Source organism: Aulonocara stuartgranti (genome assembly GCF_965226115.1).
Source record: "Aulonocara stuartgranti genome assembly, chromosome: 10".
Lineage (NCBI taxonomy): Eukaryota > Metazoa > Chordata > Actinopteri > Cichliformes > Cichlidae > Aulonocara > Aulonocara stuartgranti.
The window spans coordinates 16939664-16956248 of record NC_138946.1 but is presented as its reverse complement, the minus strand read 5'-3'; the positions used below and the strand labels follow the sequence as shown (position 1 = coordinate 16956248).

At 38.5% G+C, this 16585-nt stretch overlaps 1 protein-coding gene across 2 annotated transcripts in view; it reads right to left on the bottom strand.

Annotated features, from left to right (window-relative positions):
- Positions 1–3841: 3841 nt before the first annotated feature.
- rxfp2a (relaxin family peptide receptor 2a) overlaps positions 3842–16585 on the bottom strand; it is a 37861-nt gene continuing 25117 nt past the window's right edge. For both annotated transcript variants that reach the window (XM_082549774.1, XM_082549773.1), the window contains exons 9-20: positions 14756–14830; positions 14324–14395; positions 11517–11588; positions 11101–11175; positions 8717–8788; positions 8345–8416; positions 8004–8233; positions 6951–7096; positions 6281–6376; positions 5387–5555; positions 4711–4929; positions 3842–4019 (exon numbers count right to left, since the gene is read on the bottom strand). In XM_082549774.1, the coding sequence (XP_082405900.1) occupies positions 3886–4019; positions 4711–4929; positions 5387–5555; positions 6281–6376; positions 6951–7096; positions 8004–8233; positions 8345–8416; positions 8717–8788; positions 11101–11175; positions 11517–11588; positions 14324–14395; positions 14756–14830 (1432 nt within the window). In that variant the 3' untranslated portion in view covers positions 3842–3885. The remainder of the gene's footprint in view (positions 4020–4710; positions 4930–5386; positions 5556–6280; positions 6377–6950; positions 7097–8003; positions 8234–8344; positions 8417–8716; positions 8789–11100; positions 11176–11516; positions 11589–14323; positions 14396–14755; positions 14831–16585) is intronic.

Genomic DNA, 16585 nt, shown 5'->3' with positions numbered 1-16585 from the left:
TAAGCAATTAGATATAAATAGAAATAATAATAAAAGATTATGGGAAATCCTGAACAGTGTTATAAAATGTGGGACTGGACAAAAGAACTATCCCAAGTATTTCATTTGTAATGACCATGAAGAATACAATATGGATGTTGTGGCAAATAGTCTCAATGAATTCTTTGTAACTGCTGGACCAAATTTAGCAAGAACAATCACTCATCCTGGGAAAGCACAGGAAAAACCCGATACACTGATTGACAGAAATCCATATTCTATGTTTCTCACAGCCGTTGATGAAAATGAAGTTCTTGAAATTGTCAAAAAATGTAAAAATCACAAATCTTTGGATTGTAATGATATTGATATGATAGTGGTTAAAAGAGTCATTGAGGCTATTATAAAACCATTTACATACATCTGTAATTTATCATTTCAAACTGGTCGATTTCCAGACAGAATGAAAATAGCAAAAGTTATACCTCTATACAAATCTGGAAACAAACACCATTTCACAAACTACAGGCCTGTCTCTTTACTACCTCAATTCTCAAAAGTTCTTGAAAAACTGTTTAAAAACAGACTGGAAAAATTTATAGATAAACATAAACTACTCACTGAGAGTCAGTACGGATTCCGATCAAGCAGATCAACATCATCGGCACTATTAGATTCAATAGAATACATCACAAATTCCATAGACAAAAAGCAATATGTGGCTGGGTTATTCATAGACTTGACAAAGGCATTTGACACTATAGATCATGATATATTAATAAGAAAACTGGAACGTTATGGTGTCAGAGGGGTAGTTTTAGATTGGGTCCGGAGTTATTTAAGTGACAGAAAGCAGTTTGTGAAAATAAATGGTGGTTGCTCCTTATGTATGGACATTGCTTGTGGTGTACCCCAAGGGTCAGTTTTGGGTCCAAAATTCTTCAACTTGTACATTAACGACATCTGTAAAGTGTCCAAAGTATTAAAAGTGGTTCTCTTTGCTGACGATACAAACATTTTTTGCTCTGGTGATGATCTGCAGAATTTATTGGAGGATATGACTAATGAAATAAGTAAAGTGAAGTTCTGGCTTGATAAAAACAAATTATCATTAAATTTGAATAAATCTAAACTGATGTTATTTGGAAATAGTAGTTTAAATACTAATGCAAAGATTCAAATAAATGGTGTTGATATTGAAAGAGTCAGTGAAAATAAATTTCTGGGGGTAATAATAGATGAAAAACTTAACTGGAGAGCTCACGTAAGATATATTCATTCCAAAGTATCACGAAGCATTGCAGTACTAAACAAGGCAAAACAGGTATTCGACAGAACATCACTTCATATTCTCTACTGTTCACTGGTTTCACCATACTTAAGCTATTGTGCAGAGGTCTGGGGCAATAACTATAAAACCACATTACATTCACTTTTTACTCTTCAAAAGAAAGCAATTCGAATCATCCACAATGCAGGTTATAGGGAACATACAAACTCACTATTTTTGCAGTCTGAAATATTGAAAATTGACGATATAGTGAAATTCCAAACAGCACAAATTCTATTCAAAGCAAAAAATAAAGAACTGCCAGGTAATATTCAGAGTATGTTTTTTTTGAAAGAAGGAAGTTATAATTTAAGGGGTTTTTGTAACTTCAAAACAATGAAGGTACGTACTACAAGAAAAGGCTTTTGTGTTTCTGTTCATGGAGTGAAACTATGGAACAAACTGAATATGGAATTAAAGCAATGTCCAAACATAAAACTGTTCAAAAAGAGTTATAAAAATATGATCTTCTCGATGTATAAAGAAAAGGAAAATATTTAAATTAAGTGAATGTCTCTATTTAAAAACAAACAAACAAAAAATTCATGATGTGATATTATAGTATATAGTATATCAGAAATCTGTTCACTATTTTTATTACAAATTATATCAGTAAGGAAGCTGACTAAATATTCACTGATAATTTATGGGACAGGGGTGGGATTAAATAAGTGTATACTTCTTCCCACTCCCTTTCAACATGTAAATTAATCAGAACGTTTTTTTGTATGTAATTTGTATAGTATATTTTTTTTCTCTCATTTCTTTTCTAAATGTACTTGTATATTGTTCACATGTTGAAATAAATTACCAATCAATCAATCAATCAATCAATACAGCATAACAGGAAATAAGGGCCTTGTTAGGATTCCATTGCTTGGCATATTAATGAGAAATGTATGCAAGTATTAAACAGCCATTTTTATTTATCTGTCCAGCTTTCCTTTTCATGTCATCAGTGTCTAAACTCCTCCACGTTTAATGATTGTCACTAAGTTAAAGGAGCTTTTAAAGGTCCATTGGTGCACTGATAAAAAAAAATAAAAAAAATCAGTCATCAAAACATGAAAGAAATCTGGAAAAGTCCAGCTCCAAAGTCTCATGTGCAGATGTTGAGAGTGTCGCAATTCAGTCTCCTCATTTGTCAGTTTGTTAATTACATGTAATATGACATACGTGTACAAAATGCTTTCATCCAAGTTGTCAGTCAAATGAAGAGTTCAGAACAGTTCTCTTAAACAGCATGACTATGGCACAAAGGGCCAGCACCATATTGGTTCAGTTTCAACATTAGTTCAGTCAAAGCAGATACAGTACATGTAAATGGAAGAATATGACATGAAACCAAGAATTATGAGGATAGTTAAACAAGCTGATAAAAACCCAAAAAGTGATGGGCATGGAGGAATTAAAGGGCAAGACAAAAAAGAAACCAGTAGGTAAGCAGAGATTAACTGGATAGCTCTGTATATAAAATATGTTCTTCATTAATATTATGCCACTGGTATTTGTCAGTCTCTCTGTGTTTGTCCCACAGCTTCTAAACTTCATAAAAAGTTCACCATAGGGACTGTTTAGGATCTATGTGTGTATTTTACAAGAGTCATCTAAACACTTTTCTTGATAGACTTAAGGAATTTTAAGGCAGGGATGTCAAACTCATTTTACATGAGCCACATAAAGCTCATTTTCATCTTAACTGAAATGCGCTTTTCTATCGTTTTAAAGAAGTTAACTGCACAGTTAATCCCTCCTATATCTTAACAGATTAATGAAAAGTGCAATTTAAATTGGGCATCTCCTTTTACGTGATAAAGAAATGCTGCTGTAAGTAAATAAAAAGAAATCTGTCAGAATGACTTTTGGGCTTTGACAGTAAGAAATAAATGTGTAAAATTACATAAAAAGTTTTGGTAGCTCATTGCCCAGAGTGTCCTATCATTAAAAAAGTTCTGTTTTCACTGGGAGGAAGTGGGGAGCGTGGTTTTTATCAGTAGAAAAAAAGCTGTAAAACTTATGAGAGTACGGTAAAAAGTCCAAGATTTATGAGCTCCTTCAATTTCCCCAAAGCAGCCCAATGGGACTAGAGTTTTTGCCTGGCCAATTCTAGCCCCTGGGCCCTATGTTTGACACCCATTTTATGGTCTGCGCCATCCTCAGGATGGCTTGACATTAACAGTATATTTTATAAATTATGACTGGACCAGTTGTAAGATCTTGAATTTTTATATTATGTTCATTATATTTTATTAATTCAAGTGGTGAAGTGCAACAGTGGTTAGGTCTTTTGCCTCAAAGCAAAAAGGTCTGGCCTGCATGGGCTCTCTTTGGGTACTATTTGTATTTGGGTCCAAATATGTTCATGTTAGGATATTTGGTGATTCTATCCTGGATGTGGGTGTGAATGTGAACGTAAAACAATAAAAAAGGACTAGTATCTTACAAAATGCTGTATCTTTACAAATACATCATCAGGCATAGAGAGGATCTGCGCTTATAAGTGACACCTGCTGGAGGTAAACGGGTGGCTTTTGCGGTCTTTCTTCAGACATAATACTCCTCCTGGCAGAAGAGTATTAGGAGTATTGCCAGTGACAGAGTAAAACTTCCACCTGCTCTCTGAAGAAGCTGGTGGTCAAGGTGTACAGGATGGGGTTCAAGGCACTGTTGATGGGAAGGATGAAGATGACAACCCAGCTGGAGATAGTGCCTAAGGAAGGAAACATTTCACAAGTGATTGAAATCTAGAGAAATATAATTGTGTTGATGCTTGTTAGCAAACTATTCAATAAAGTAACACAGTGACCTATACATACACACACACATGTATATACACACACACATATATATATACATATACACACACGTATACACACACACACACACACATATATATATACATATACACACACATGTATATATATATATATATATATCCATAGGTCCCTCATCCTATTCATGCAGCCCCTTCCGCCGGGGTTACTTGCGTAGTAGCATTCCAACAACGCCCTTTTTTTTGTCTCTTGCCCACCGATGCCTTCCTGTTCCAGTAGCCCACTTTTCGTCAGGGTACCCTGGTTCCTCAACACCTGACGCGGACCTCGTTGATCCGGGCGACGTCCGAGCCGGCATGCCTTCATATTTATCCGTCTCGCTCATGTCTGCGGTAGGCTTGCTTAGTATAGGGGGTCTAGCCTTAGGACCCTTACTGGATACAGACGCCCCAGGCAGGAATCGAACTCGCAATCCTGTGTTCCAAAGGCGTGTAGTCTAACCACTACGCATTCGTAAGAAGGGACTGCTAGATATATATATATATATATATATATATATATATATATATACACACATATATATCTATACATACACATATACACACATATATATGTTTCACTTCTTACCAGGGATCTCCACCTCCAGCAGCGAGAGGACTTTCACCAAAAATATAGGAATCCAGCAGAGGGCATCAGAGAACACGATGAAGAAAAACCTGTTGGCCACAGCCACATCTCTGTGCAGTCCGCTCCTCAGGTCGGTGGCATTGATGCCGGTTTTATAGATGGAGCAGAACATACTGGAGTAGGAGAATACAATCACCAGGAAAGCCACCAGGTTTAGACCTAAAGAGATACAAATGCTTTTCATGCTGGCTGGGACTATATCAAACACCGTTATGCAGTTCATACAGTATTAAATACAGTATTTAAGTGGTTTTGAACACAGGACAGTTCTGCTTCACAGATTTGTACTGCGTAGTTTTTTTTACTTTACACTTTGTATATTCTGTGATAATGAACAATTTCGCATTTCTTTGGGTGTTTAAAGTTTAAATGGAAGATTGTCTTTCTTTTCTGAAAAAGACAATTTAAAAAAAAGATTTTACTGAACTCCAATTCAATTCAATTTCATTTATACATCACCAAATCACAGCAACAGTTGCCTCAAGGTGTTTTATGTTGTAAGGTAAAGACCCTACAATAATACAAAGAATTATTCCCACTTCTGAGTGCTGTCTCTTACTTATGTAAGTATAAAATATGGAATGAAAATTCATGAAAAACAAAATCTTCTATTCACCCAGAAAAATCCCTGTGGAATATCCTTTGGCAGTAGGTTTTTCTTGCCTGTCAGAGTGCAGGGGAAAGCAGACCCCATTACGTCCGTAGTAGTTCCCAAAGACGTCCTCATTCATTAGGGGCACGGCTGCAATAATAAACCCCAGCAGCCAGATCGAGGCCAGGACCACCTTAAAGCAGGACAACATACATGCTGTCAGGATTTCACACAAAGTACTCTTCAAATTCCCCAAATAAGAAAAGTTATGACTGCCTGGGTTTCCAAACTCTAGTTGACATTTATTTAATCAGATTTCAAGCATTTGCTTCAATCAAGTTGCCTCCTGCTGACTGACGAGTCACTTCATGTTCTGCCTCTGTGTGGACAATCTGGGAGAACAAGCAGTAGGTCTTTTAATTCTTTACTGGTGGATGTGAGGTGGGTGGAGGCATATTTACAGTAAATGGCTGACTCTTAGACTTGGTTCAAAGCAGTAAAATGAATAGTAGACTGTAGTAAATCTGGAAATGATCAATATTTTGGGGATGGTGATGTTCAGGGGTTACTTTATACTTCATACCAAACCAGTAGAACAAAGGATATCTCTCTTTTGTTCTTCACACAAACTGTTTTCCCTTACAGCTAAGATTACTAGTGGACTAAAATGAGCTACCTGCACTTTACACCTACTGAAGGCATGAAGCTCCCAGCAAACAGTTTTTGTGCTGATGTTAATGCCAGAGGAGGTTTGGAGCTCTGCAGTTACTGAGTCAGTGAGCGTTGAGGACTTTTGTGCAGTGTGTTCTTCAGCAGTTTTTCTTCAAAATAAGAGTGACGATTACTTTGTAGACAAAGACAACAGCTGGATGACATTCATCAGGCACATTGTTCCCCATTTTGAAAAGTGCAACTTACCCCTGTCTGAAATTTGCCTGGGCGCAAATTTCTAAAAGGGAAAACAATGACAAGGAACTTCTCCAGAGTCAGGTAGGTCAGGAGGAGAACAGACACCTGAGGAGAAACATGCACCGCAAATGAAAACAACATGTTTTTAACTTATAAACTGAACACTGCTTTGAATATTGGCTGCACTGTTATTAGTAGAACCTCTATTATGACAGAGGAATCAACATGCAGAGGATGGAACTTGGGTTCACATCATTTATAAAGTCAGTCTAATGATGATTTATCCTGGAAAGTGCATAAAGTTCTGAGACAGGTTGTTAAACTCCAGCTGAGGCTTGTTATGTCTCCATCTGCAACAGCTAAAAGCAATGAGTGAGAGTGAATTATAAACACGTTTTTAAAGTAAAAGAGAGCATAATATGAGTACCTTAGTCTGCAAACATGATATTTATATAATGCAGAGCCGAAACAAGCTGATACAGCCAGTGAGCGGAACAAAAGATGATTTTAATCTTGAAGCTACTTTAGCTGAAAACAGCAGGGCAAAAGTACAAGCAAAAAGCGAAGGATGTGTAAGTGCAACTCCTTGTGATGTGTCAGTTTTACAGTACAGATCAGTTTGTCTCAATCTGCATGCCTATTTGCGTGTGTTGAAGTGTGATATATACATGGGCAGTACCTCTGAGGAGAGCATGGCCAGGAATCCAATGGTCCGACACTCCGCACTTTCCATCCACAGCAGGGCGTTACGGTTGTACTGACCGCGGAATTTTACATCAGATACGCCAACAAAAAACAGGTACACGCCCATGAGGCAGTCAGCACCTGGATGATAAGGATGACATCTATGAGTCTATTTACAGGCAGATGTGCCCTGTGTGATTATAAGCCCATCTGTCAGCTACATCCTTCCCAAAAACAGTATCATAATATTTTTTAAGTCACCACAACAGGCAAGATTAATGGAACCACAAGCATGGATGGATCTTGCTATATGCAGATACACTCAACAAAAATATAAACGCAACACTTTTGTTTTTGCTCCCATTCCCCATGGGATGGACGTAGAGACCTAAAATTCATTCCAGATACACAATATAACCATCCCTCCCAAACAGTGGTCACAAATCAGTCCAAATGTGTGGTAGTGGGCACATCTGCTATATTGAGATAATCCATCCCACCTCACAGGTGTGCCACATCAGGATGCTGATCTGACATCATGAGTAGTGCACAGGTGTACCTCAGACTGCCCACAACAAAAGGCCACCCTGGAATGTGCAGTTTTTTGCGCTATTGGGGGTCTGGGGTCCCAGAACCGGTCAGTATCTGGTGTGACCACCATTTGCCTCATGCAGTGCAACACATCGTCGCATGGAGTCTATCAGATTGTCAATTGTGGCCTGTGGAATGTTGGTCCACTCCACTTCAATGGCTGTGCGAGGTTGTTGGATTTGCATTTTTGGAGTAGGCTTTGCAACAGTGGCATAGAAAGGCACAGGGAATGTGAAAGAGGAGAATGAAGGAGAAGTGTGTAGATTGGGAAGTCTCCAAGCAGTTTGATCCCATCCCAGTATAACAAACTTCTTCATCCTGTTTCATTGGATAGAAGCAAGGCTAAGCTGACTTATTCACTTTCCAAAAGAACAGCTTGACATTTAGATTTATTGCTGCTTTTACAAGTACTTTTATTTTGCGAGACTGTCTCACCCGGTGCTACGTTGTTACTCACAGCAGAGAACTTTGATGCAGGCAGCATGCAGGTTGTTCTCAGCACGAATCAGCGACCTCATGCCGATGACAAACAGATTACCAAAGCAGGTGATGAGGGCCATGACCCAGACAGACACCCGCAGCACCATGCTAGCCAGGAGGTCCTCAAAAGAAGAGATGCCATCTGTGTTGGGTTTACAGGACCTCACATGAGGTGCATAGGAACAGTACTGAAACTTCTTGAAATAGCTTGTAGAGAAAAGAGAAAAATTGTAAAAAACAAACAAAAACACAACCGACAAAGAAGAGATGACAAAACATGCTGGTTCTTCTGAAGTGACGGCTGTGTGTTACACATACATGTGGGAGAGGTTCTTCATGGGAAGGAACACCTTAGTCTGAATATCTGCGATCTCAATTCCCTCCAGCGCTCTGTAGGAAATAACAGATTTCACCACCGCACTAGACTACAGCAAACTCTGAAGACCAGTTTCAGCATTAAGACATCAAAGTGAAGAAGCCATTAATGCATTAGAAAGATATTCTGGAGAGTCCCAGATGACTTCAAAGAAGTGTTTGAAGATTTAAACTAGTATTCATGATTGAGGTTAGAATAACATTTAGAGGAAAGTTATTAAAATTAAGCATGTAGTTGTGATGTTTGAGGCTCAGGGCAATAAAGGTCCTCACATGTATAAAAACAGGCAAACGTGTATATGTCAGAGTACTTACAGAGACTGAAGATGTGTCAGGTGGTGGAAATGGCTTGGATGAATACGGAGGAGAGGATTATGGGAGATATTTCTGAAACAAGAAACAGATGATAAACACAACAAAGCCTGTCAACATGAAATATAACAAATGGCCAAATGACAGTACATTCCTGACATCCTTGATTGTTTAAAACAAGTAAAAAAACAGGTCTGTGTCCAATTACACCTGACATTAGATACAGAATGCTTTCTGCACTTTTCCCCCTGCTCAGATTACATAGTTTAGAGTAGATTTAAAGTCTTCTTTAGAGGGCCTGAATAACTACAAGCCAGAAATGTTGCAATGAGCAATGGCAGGATAGATCTGTGCAATAGCATATTTTGATACTTTGACATAATAAATTTTTTCCTGCTTTGTAAGTCACTTCACGATGGACAGCTTTTGAAGTGACAGCAGTGATCTGTGAGATCAGCCTGCACTTCCAAGAAAAAAAAAAGGGCAAGCGTAGGGATTTCAGCGAGTTTGACGAGGGCCAAACTGTAATGGGTTGACGACTGGGTCAGAGCAGCTTTTTTGAGGTGTGCCCAGTCTGTAGTGGTCACTATCTATCCCAAGTGGTTCAACGAAAGAACAGTGGTGAACCAGCAGCAGGGTCATTGATGCACGTGGGAATCGAAGGCTGGCTTGTGTGGTCCGATCCAACATATGAGCTGTTGTACTGCAAACTGATGAAAACATGTCAGAATATACTGTGCATCACAGTTTGTTGTGTATTGTGCTGCATTTTCACAGATCATTCATGGTACCCATGTTGACCATGCTGCTTTTTGGACCCAGTGTGTCCACTGCAGGGCACCAAAAAGCAAAAAGTAGCACAACGATGAGTTTGAGGTGTTCACATGGCCTCCAAATTCCTAAGATCTCAATCCAATCGAGCACCTGTAGGATGTGCTGGAGAAATAAGTCTGATCCATGGAAGCGCCACCTCACAGTTTACACGATGGAAGGATCTGTTGCTAACATCTTGGTGCCAGATACCACAGCACACCTTCCGGGGTCTAGTCGAGTCCAACCCTTGATGGGCCAGGCCCGTTTTGTCACTGAAAGGGGGATGCACTCCATTGGATGTGTTACTGTATGTGCATTATGTGACATCGAATGAGGGCAGCAGATTGTCCCAAAAGTCTCAATAAACAGCAATTCTTCTGTGATGCGAGTGATTCAAATAGCAGACCCCTAATCCGCCTTTTCCGCCTGTCTCTTTCCTGTGAGGTGTGGGATCAACAAGACTCAAAAACATTTCCATGGATAGCTCGTGCTGTGGAAAATAGCCTAATCTCATTGTTCTAGTTAAGTCTTAGCTAGTGATCGTTAGGGAGTCACACACACACACACACACACACACACACACACACACGGAGCCAGCGGACCAACTGGAGCGCAATAGTTTTATGAAAGCAATTATTCATGCGCTGTTACTCTGACTGACAGCATCTCCAGTCCTGGCCCCTCCTTTCCCAAAAAAAGGTCTTCAGCTGCTGCTCATAAACAGGTTTGTCTCAAAGTTCATTCATTTTGATAAATTTTTTCCCTTCAGCACTAAGAGGCAAAAGTACAGAAATGTTGTTTTTACGTAATAAGTGGAAGATTTGAGTATGCATAGAAAAGGCTGAGACATTTTATACATACAATTAACACTACAAAATCAAAACAGTCCATATGCCTTAATGCACGACACAATGCATACGAGGAGCAGCTCTAAAACTGTGAGTTACACGGACGATCAGAGTTAACCTTGTAACGCTGAGTGTATCATATTTGATTTGATGAGCCTTTGAAACCGCCTACATCAGAGAAGTCAAAGTCATCATACATTGTGGTTCACAAACAGTGAAGTAATACTTAAATATCAAGTACAAAAAAACCCTACTACATACTGCAGTTTGATGCAGGATTTTACTGCCTGTCTTCAGTTTGTAAATATTTCTTATGTTACATTACTATATATCATTTTCCTCTCACACAGTGGAAAAGAAGCTCAAAATACCACTAAATGAAAATGAAGTAAGAGGATTAATGGAGGATTATATAGAATTGGCACATAAATAAACTCAGTTTATCTAAAAATATGATGCTTGCACTTATTATTTTAACTCAATGCAACAGTTTCGTGATTGATTTTTCTTTTACATTATAAATTCTTTCTTTCAGAGCTTCCAACAAAAATAGTTTTATTCTGCATCTGATTACAGCCACCATGTATCCCACTAAGAATAAGTCACATTCTCAGAAACGTTCACAAAGTTATTTTTTCTTAATCCTACTTTAGACCTTGTCCTAATTCAGTCCTGTTAAAAAACCCACATAATGACGAATGATTTTCCACACTATCATTTACTCACAGTTTAAGGAGGGAATTGGAGAGACTCTTGAAGGTGTTTTTTGGCAGCTCCCTAATCCTGTTCCTAGACAGATCCCTAAAGAGGATGAAAGAGAAACAAGGGAAAAATTAAACCTCCTGACTCATTTTATAGCACATTTACATTTTTCTCATTCAATTCCAAACATGGACAGCGTAAACATGCATAGAAAACAGCAAAGGCTTTAAATAAATGTGCAGATACATAATGTTTGCATGAAATTCTACACAGGTTTCTTTTCTTACTCATCCCTGACACTTCATATCTCATCAGAACAAAACCTCTCTAACACCAGCCTCACCAGAATCTCTTTGAGTGAACTTGAAGACAGTGGTGTATATTTATTTATTTATTTTGACATGGTTTTACTGGCTTTCTGTGAATATGCTCTTACTCACAGTTCGGCCAGCTTCCACAGAGACTGGAAGGTGTTTTCGGGAATTGTCCTAATCCTGTTGTCTATCAGTAACCTGAAGAAGGCAGAGCTGCTGTCAGAAACCATGCAGAGAGCTGCAAAGTGCTGTTGGAAAACTGGTATAAATGGATACAATCTCATTTACTTTAGTCAGTCTTAACCATGTCCTCAAAGTTTGCATGACCCTGCTTAGGCCTCCGTACTCACTGAACTTCGTGTGAATCCTTTCCTCTAATTCAGCTCATTTCACTGCCAAACCTCATGGCTCATCTCCTCTCAGCCCTATGTTGTGTTTTTATTTGTGGAGTTTAAAAATGCCGCACATGCATTCATTTGAAACAAACCTTGATTGCACTTCTGTCTAGATCTCAGTTTAACCTCCTCTGAGGCACATGAGCTGCTCTGATAGGTCCTAAAAACAACAGGCTTTACTGTTGGGCTTTGCAGGGCCATTTGTGAAACAGCAAGTCGGCAGCCTTGGTGAGGTCAGGGATGCAGCATCCACCAAGGAGATTGCGACTTGGCTCACCGAAGTGGAAGAGCTTAACCCTTGTATGGTGTTCGGGTCTGTGAGACCAGTGTTCAGTTTTTTTCAAAAGAAAAATTAAACAATTAATTATTTTTTCACGTGTAAATGTGTTGTGTCTTTCCACTCACTCCACTTGATTATAACTGATTTATTTATAACATGTTATATAAAAGAAAAACGAGAAGCACATTAATTCATAAATGTGATCTAACAAAGGTAAAGGGAAAAAATTAACCATGTTTGCTGTTCATATGTCTTGTAATTGGGATGAAGTAAACATCTGTTGAGTAATTTAACATAAAATTGTTTGATAGTGTTAATTTGGAAAGCCAAAACTCTAGCGGGTCCACCAGACCCATGAACACTGGCTGAGTAACAAAAATACGAACACCACACAAGGGTTAAATTTAAGTGTATGGCATTTGTCTGGCTTCTGTTGGTGTATGAGGTGATCGTGTTGACAGTGGGAAGCAAAAGATCCATATACACAATCCACTGACCCTATAGTTGAATCAACAGACATGGTGTTCTGGCAGATGTGGTGACAAGTGAATGAATAGGTGCCATCCCACAAGCTCACTATCACATGGTAGTGACGGACCTGGAATAATAACCTGGCAGACTAAAACCCAGAGCATTAATTTCTGTTTATGTCCTATTTAACCCAGTGACCCTCCACATCTGGGATAAAAATAAATGAAGAGCACAATGTGCCCAGGAAAAGCTTTACTTAAGCATATTCTCCAGAGCTATTGGGTCTAGTGACATGATTGCATGCCGAGGCCAACTCCAAGTATGACTGCAGGAAAAGAGCTGGTGAGAAGCCTAATTAAGCCAAGATCAGCAGGCCTGCCTACCACAGTGTAATTTTTGGCCTGAGCCAAGTTTCCAAGCAAGTTTAGGCCAGGCCTGATAGTCACATTTAGTTGCGCCAATTTCTATTTCTATGCTTGTTTGACCAATTTCTTAAAGATCTGATTGCACAGCAGAATTTGTTTTGTTAATTAATGAAATAAATAAAAAGAAAACAAGTGTGTCTGAGGGTGGGCGCGCCAAGGGGAGAGAACAGGAGATAAACTTAGATGAACAGATAAAATAAAATGAATAAAACATAATTAAAGGATTAAAGTGGGAGATTTTCTAAAAACTTAAGCCACTTAAGTCCCTTAAGGATGATTAACTAACTGCATTGATATATGAAAAGTCCATCATTTCTAATGTATTTCCTGTAAACACAACATTAACTGCGTTTAGGCACAACTGAGACCTCAGAGATATATTAAACATGCACAAACACATCCTCATTACACTTAACTAACACTTGCTGTAGACTAACAATGCAACAGCTGTAATATTGTATCTATATCACATTCTGTTATAGTTCTGACACGAGCAACATTTCAACAAGTGATTCTTTTTACTGTGGACACTTTGTAAAATGCAAAAAAATGAAAGACACAAACTTTTTATTTAATTGTTTATCTACTAATTTGAATGGCTGTGGGGGGGGAGGTCTTGTCTTATGCATAGTTTTGTCTTTGTTGGGCCATTGTGTTTGAAACACCTGCTCTACTGGGTTGAGATGTTGAGAGGCCATGTCCAAGAAACCAGTTCGAAGTGATCTGAGCCATGAGAAGATGGGTGCACTGTGGTCATGGTCAGCAACAATACTCAGGTAGGCTGTTGTGTTTAAACAATGCTCCACTGGTCTGAAGGGACACAACGTGTGCCAAGAAAATATCCCCAACACTATTCCACCACTAACCCGATCTTTGACACAAGGCAGGATGGATCCATGCTTTCTTGTTGTTAATGCCAAATGCTAACATCCAGATGTTGCAACAGAAATCATGACTCATGAGACCAGACAACATTTTTACAGTCTTCTTTAGACATCCTAAAAACTTGATTATGTTCATCTGGGCATAGTGTTTTCAGTGGGAGAAACGTTTTGTCACTCATTCAAGTGACTTCTTCAGCCTCGTGACATTCATTTGAACTTCAGCAGGTCGTCTTGACCATGTTTTCATGCCTACATGCACAGAGTTGCGGCTATTTGTTTGGCCGATTAGATATTTGTGTTATTGAGTAGTTCAACAAGTGTACCTAACAAAGTAGCTGCTGAGTATATATGCAGCATCTGAAGATCAAACAACACCTCTCGTTACCTTATCTTTTGGGAAACTTTCTGTGTGGTGCGCAGATTTAAACCCTGAGCTTTCAGCATTCTTATTGAACTTTTAATAAAGCAGGATACTCACAAAACTTCAAGCTTGCTGCATGTCTTTAAGATAGAGTAGTTAAGAGTTTGAATCTGGTTTCCCTCAAGATCCCTGAGAGTAGTGAAAACAGGAGGAGAGGGAAAATAAAAATGTACATTTACTAAACATACAAATATAAGGGTGTAATTTTCATAGATCTTTGGTAAAAGTTATGAAAGAAAAAATAAATGGAATATTTTTTCTTGCACTTAATCTGCTCAGAAAAAAATAAAGCAAATCTGAGCAACCCCAGAGATATCGGCTGACTCAAACCGTCATGCAACTCAGTATCACCTCTATAATACCAGTTTAATTTGTTATTTATATATGCAAACAAGGACAAACACACATCAGCATAACTGCTACACTTTTTAGTGCACTAACATCACATGCACTACACACCTGCATGCACACAAGTACACTCTCACTCACAGCCAGTCCAAGGCAGGCATGTGTTGACAGAAGCTTGGATGAGGAAGCTGCTGCAGTGAAGTGTTCACCATGGACCTGAAGGGGGGAGGAAGACATTTAATCGCAAAACTAAATAAGACTGAACAGAGTTGTAGAGTGACTACTAAACAGATGTAAGGCTTAGACTGTGACTTTTAAGGGCCAATTTACTCCTGGACTTCTTGTCATCCATATGGTCAGTCAAGCAAAAGTGAGTCAAAAGTCAGACAGACAGCATGAAGCAGCAACATGTTTGCATGGAAAAATGTTCACATGTCATATACTTGACTCATAACTTTATTATCTTTGTTTATGTACAGGCTGTTATTTCACCAGCAAGGCAGGCTGTAAATTCTAAAAAGAAAAGTTAGTGTATACACGACATTATCACACAGTTTATATGACTTTGGGATGTTATTAAATTATGTCCCAGGAACTTTTATATACATTTTGAAAGGTAAGTATTAGAGATGGCACGATAGCACTTTATGTCTGATACCGATATCATAAATTTGGATATCGGCCGATACCAATATGAATCCGACATAATGTGTTTTTTAATCAATAAAACGTTTTTTAAATATCTTGCTGCTTTTTGTATAAGTTCATACTTGAGTTAAAAAAAACAAAAAACAAACAAACACTAAAGCTATTCTGTTATATCTGTATGCAAAAAATGCACTGCACCCAAAATATTTCATAGTTCAGCAATACTGATCAATCTAATAAACTTAAACCTACTCCATCCTCCCTATTCTGGTATTTTAAAGAGTAAGCAACCTAACTAATAGGGCTCTAAAACTCCCAGCAAAAAAACAAAACAAAAAAAACAAACAAAAAAAATAAGGAACCACCCTCCACCTCATGATGCTTAATCGACGTAATCAACCTTAATTTGATGCAGTGTGAAAGAAAAATGCACAGAAATAAATTATTTTTCAAGAATTATTAAATAGATTCAACATCTTTCTTTAACAGAACTGCACAGATGGTACCTCCCCAAAGGAAAAAGTAATATAGCTTACTAGGGTATATTAGACTTAATAGTTACTATATACAGTAATGGACTTATTTACATTTTACATCAAATTAAAACTTTGGGTGTAAGATTCAGATAATTATTTAATAAAAGCTAGACATTTTAAATGAGAATAAGAAAGAAAAGTATGTCTTTGTGCCCCCTTCTCCCTGTTCATGTCCTATCGGCCCCCCTGGCTAAACTTTGCTAGATCCGCCCCTGCACAGTTACCAGCCATCAGCTGCATAGAAAAGGATCCTGGTCTAGAAAGTAATATTAAATAAATTTTAACAACAGATTATCAAGCTTAAATGTGCTTCTGTTATTCAGCCGCTGGTTTCCTCTTTCTGGTGCAAAGTGGGAGATAAACAAACAAGAGAGACGGACTCGCCACAGAAAAGCCGATCAGCTGATCATTAAGCAGTTTCATGATTGAAGTAGCAGCAGGAGAGGGAGGGAGAGAAGAGGCAGTCGCTCCATATATGGGTTGTTAAGCTTAACGCGGGAATGCTTTACAAACATTCAGAGATGAACTTACACACTTGCTTTACTTCTCTCTGCATGGGATCACTTCCTCGGAGATGAAATGCTGGTTTGGTAGCGAAGCTACAAATACACAAAGCCGCTCTATCACGTGAGCACACTGCTCCAACGTGGTACGGTTATGAGGAGAGTTACGCCGTGTCGAAAGTTTTGTGTGGTGCTTTTTTGATATTTAATGGATCGGATTACATTTTTTATTTCTCTCCGATATCCGATCCAGTAATTTACGTCAGTATCGGACCGATACCGAT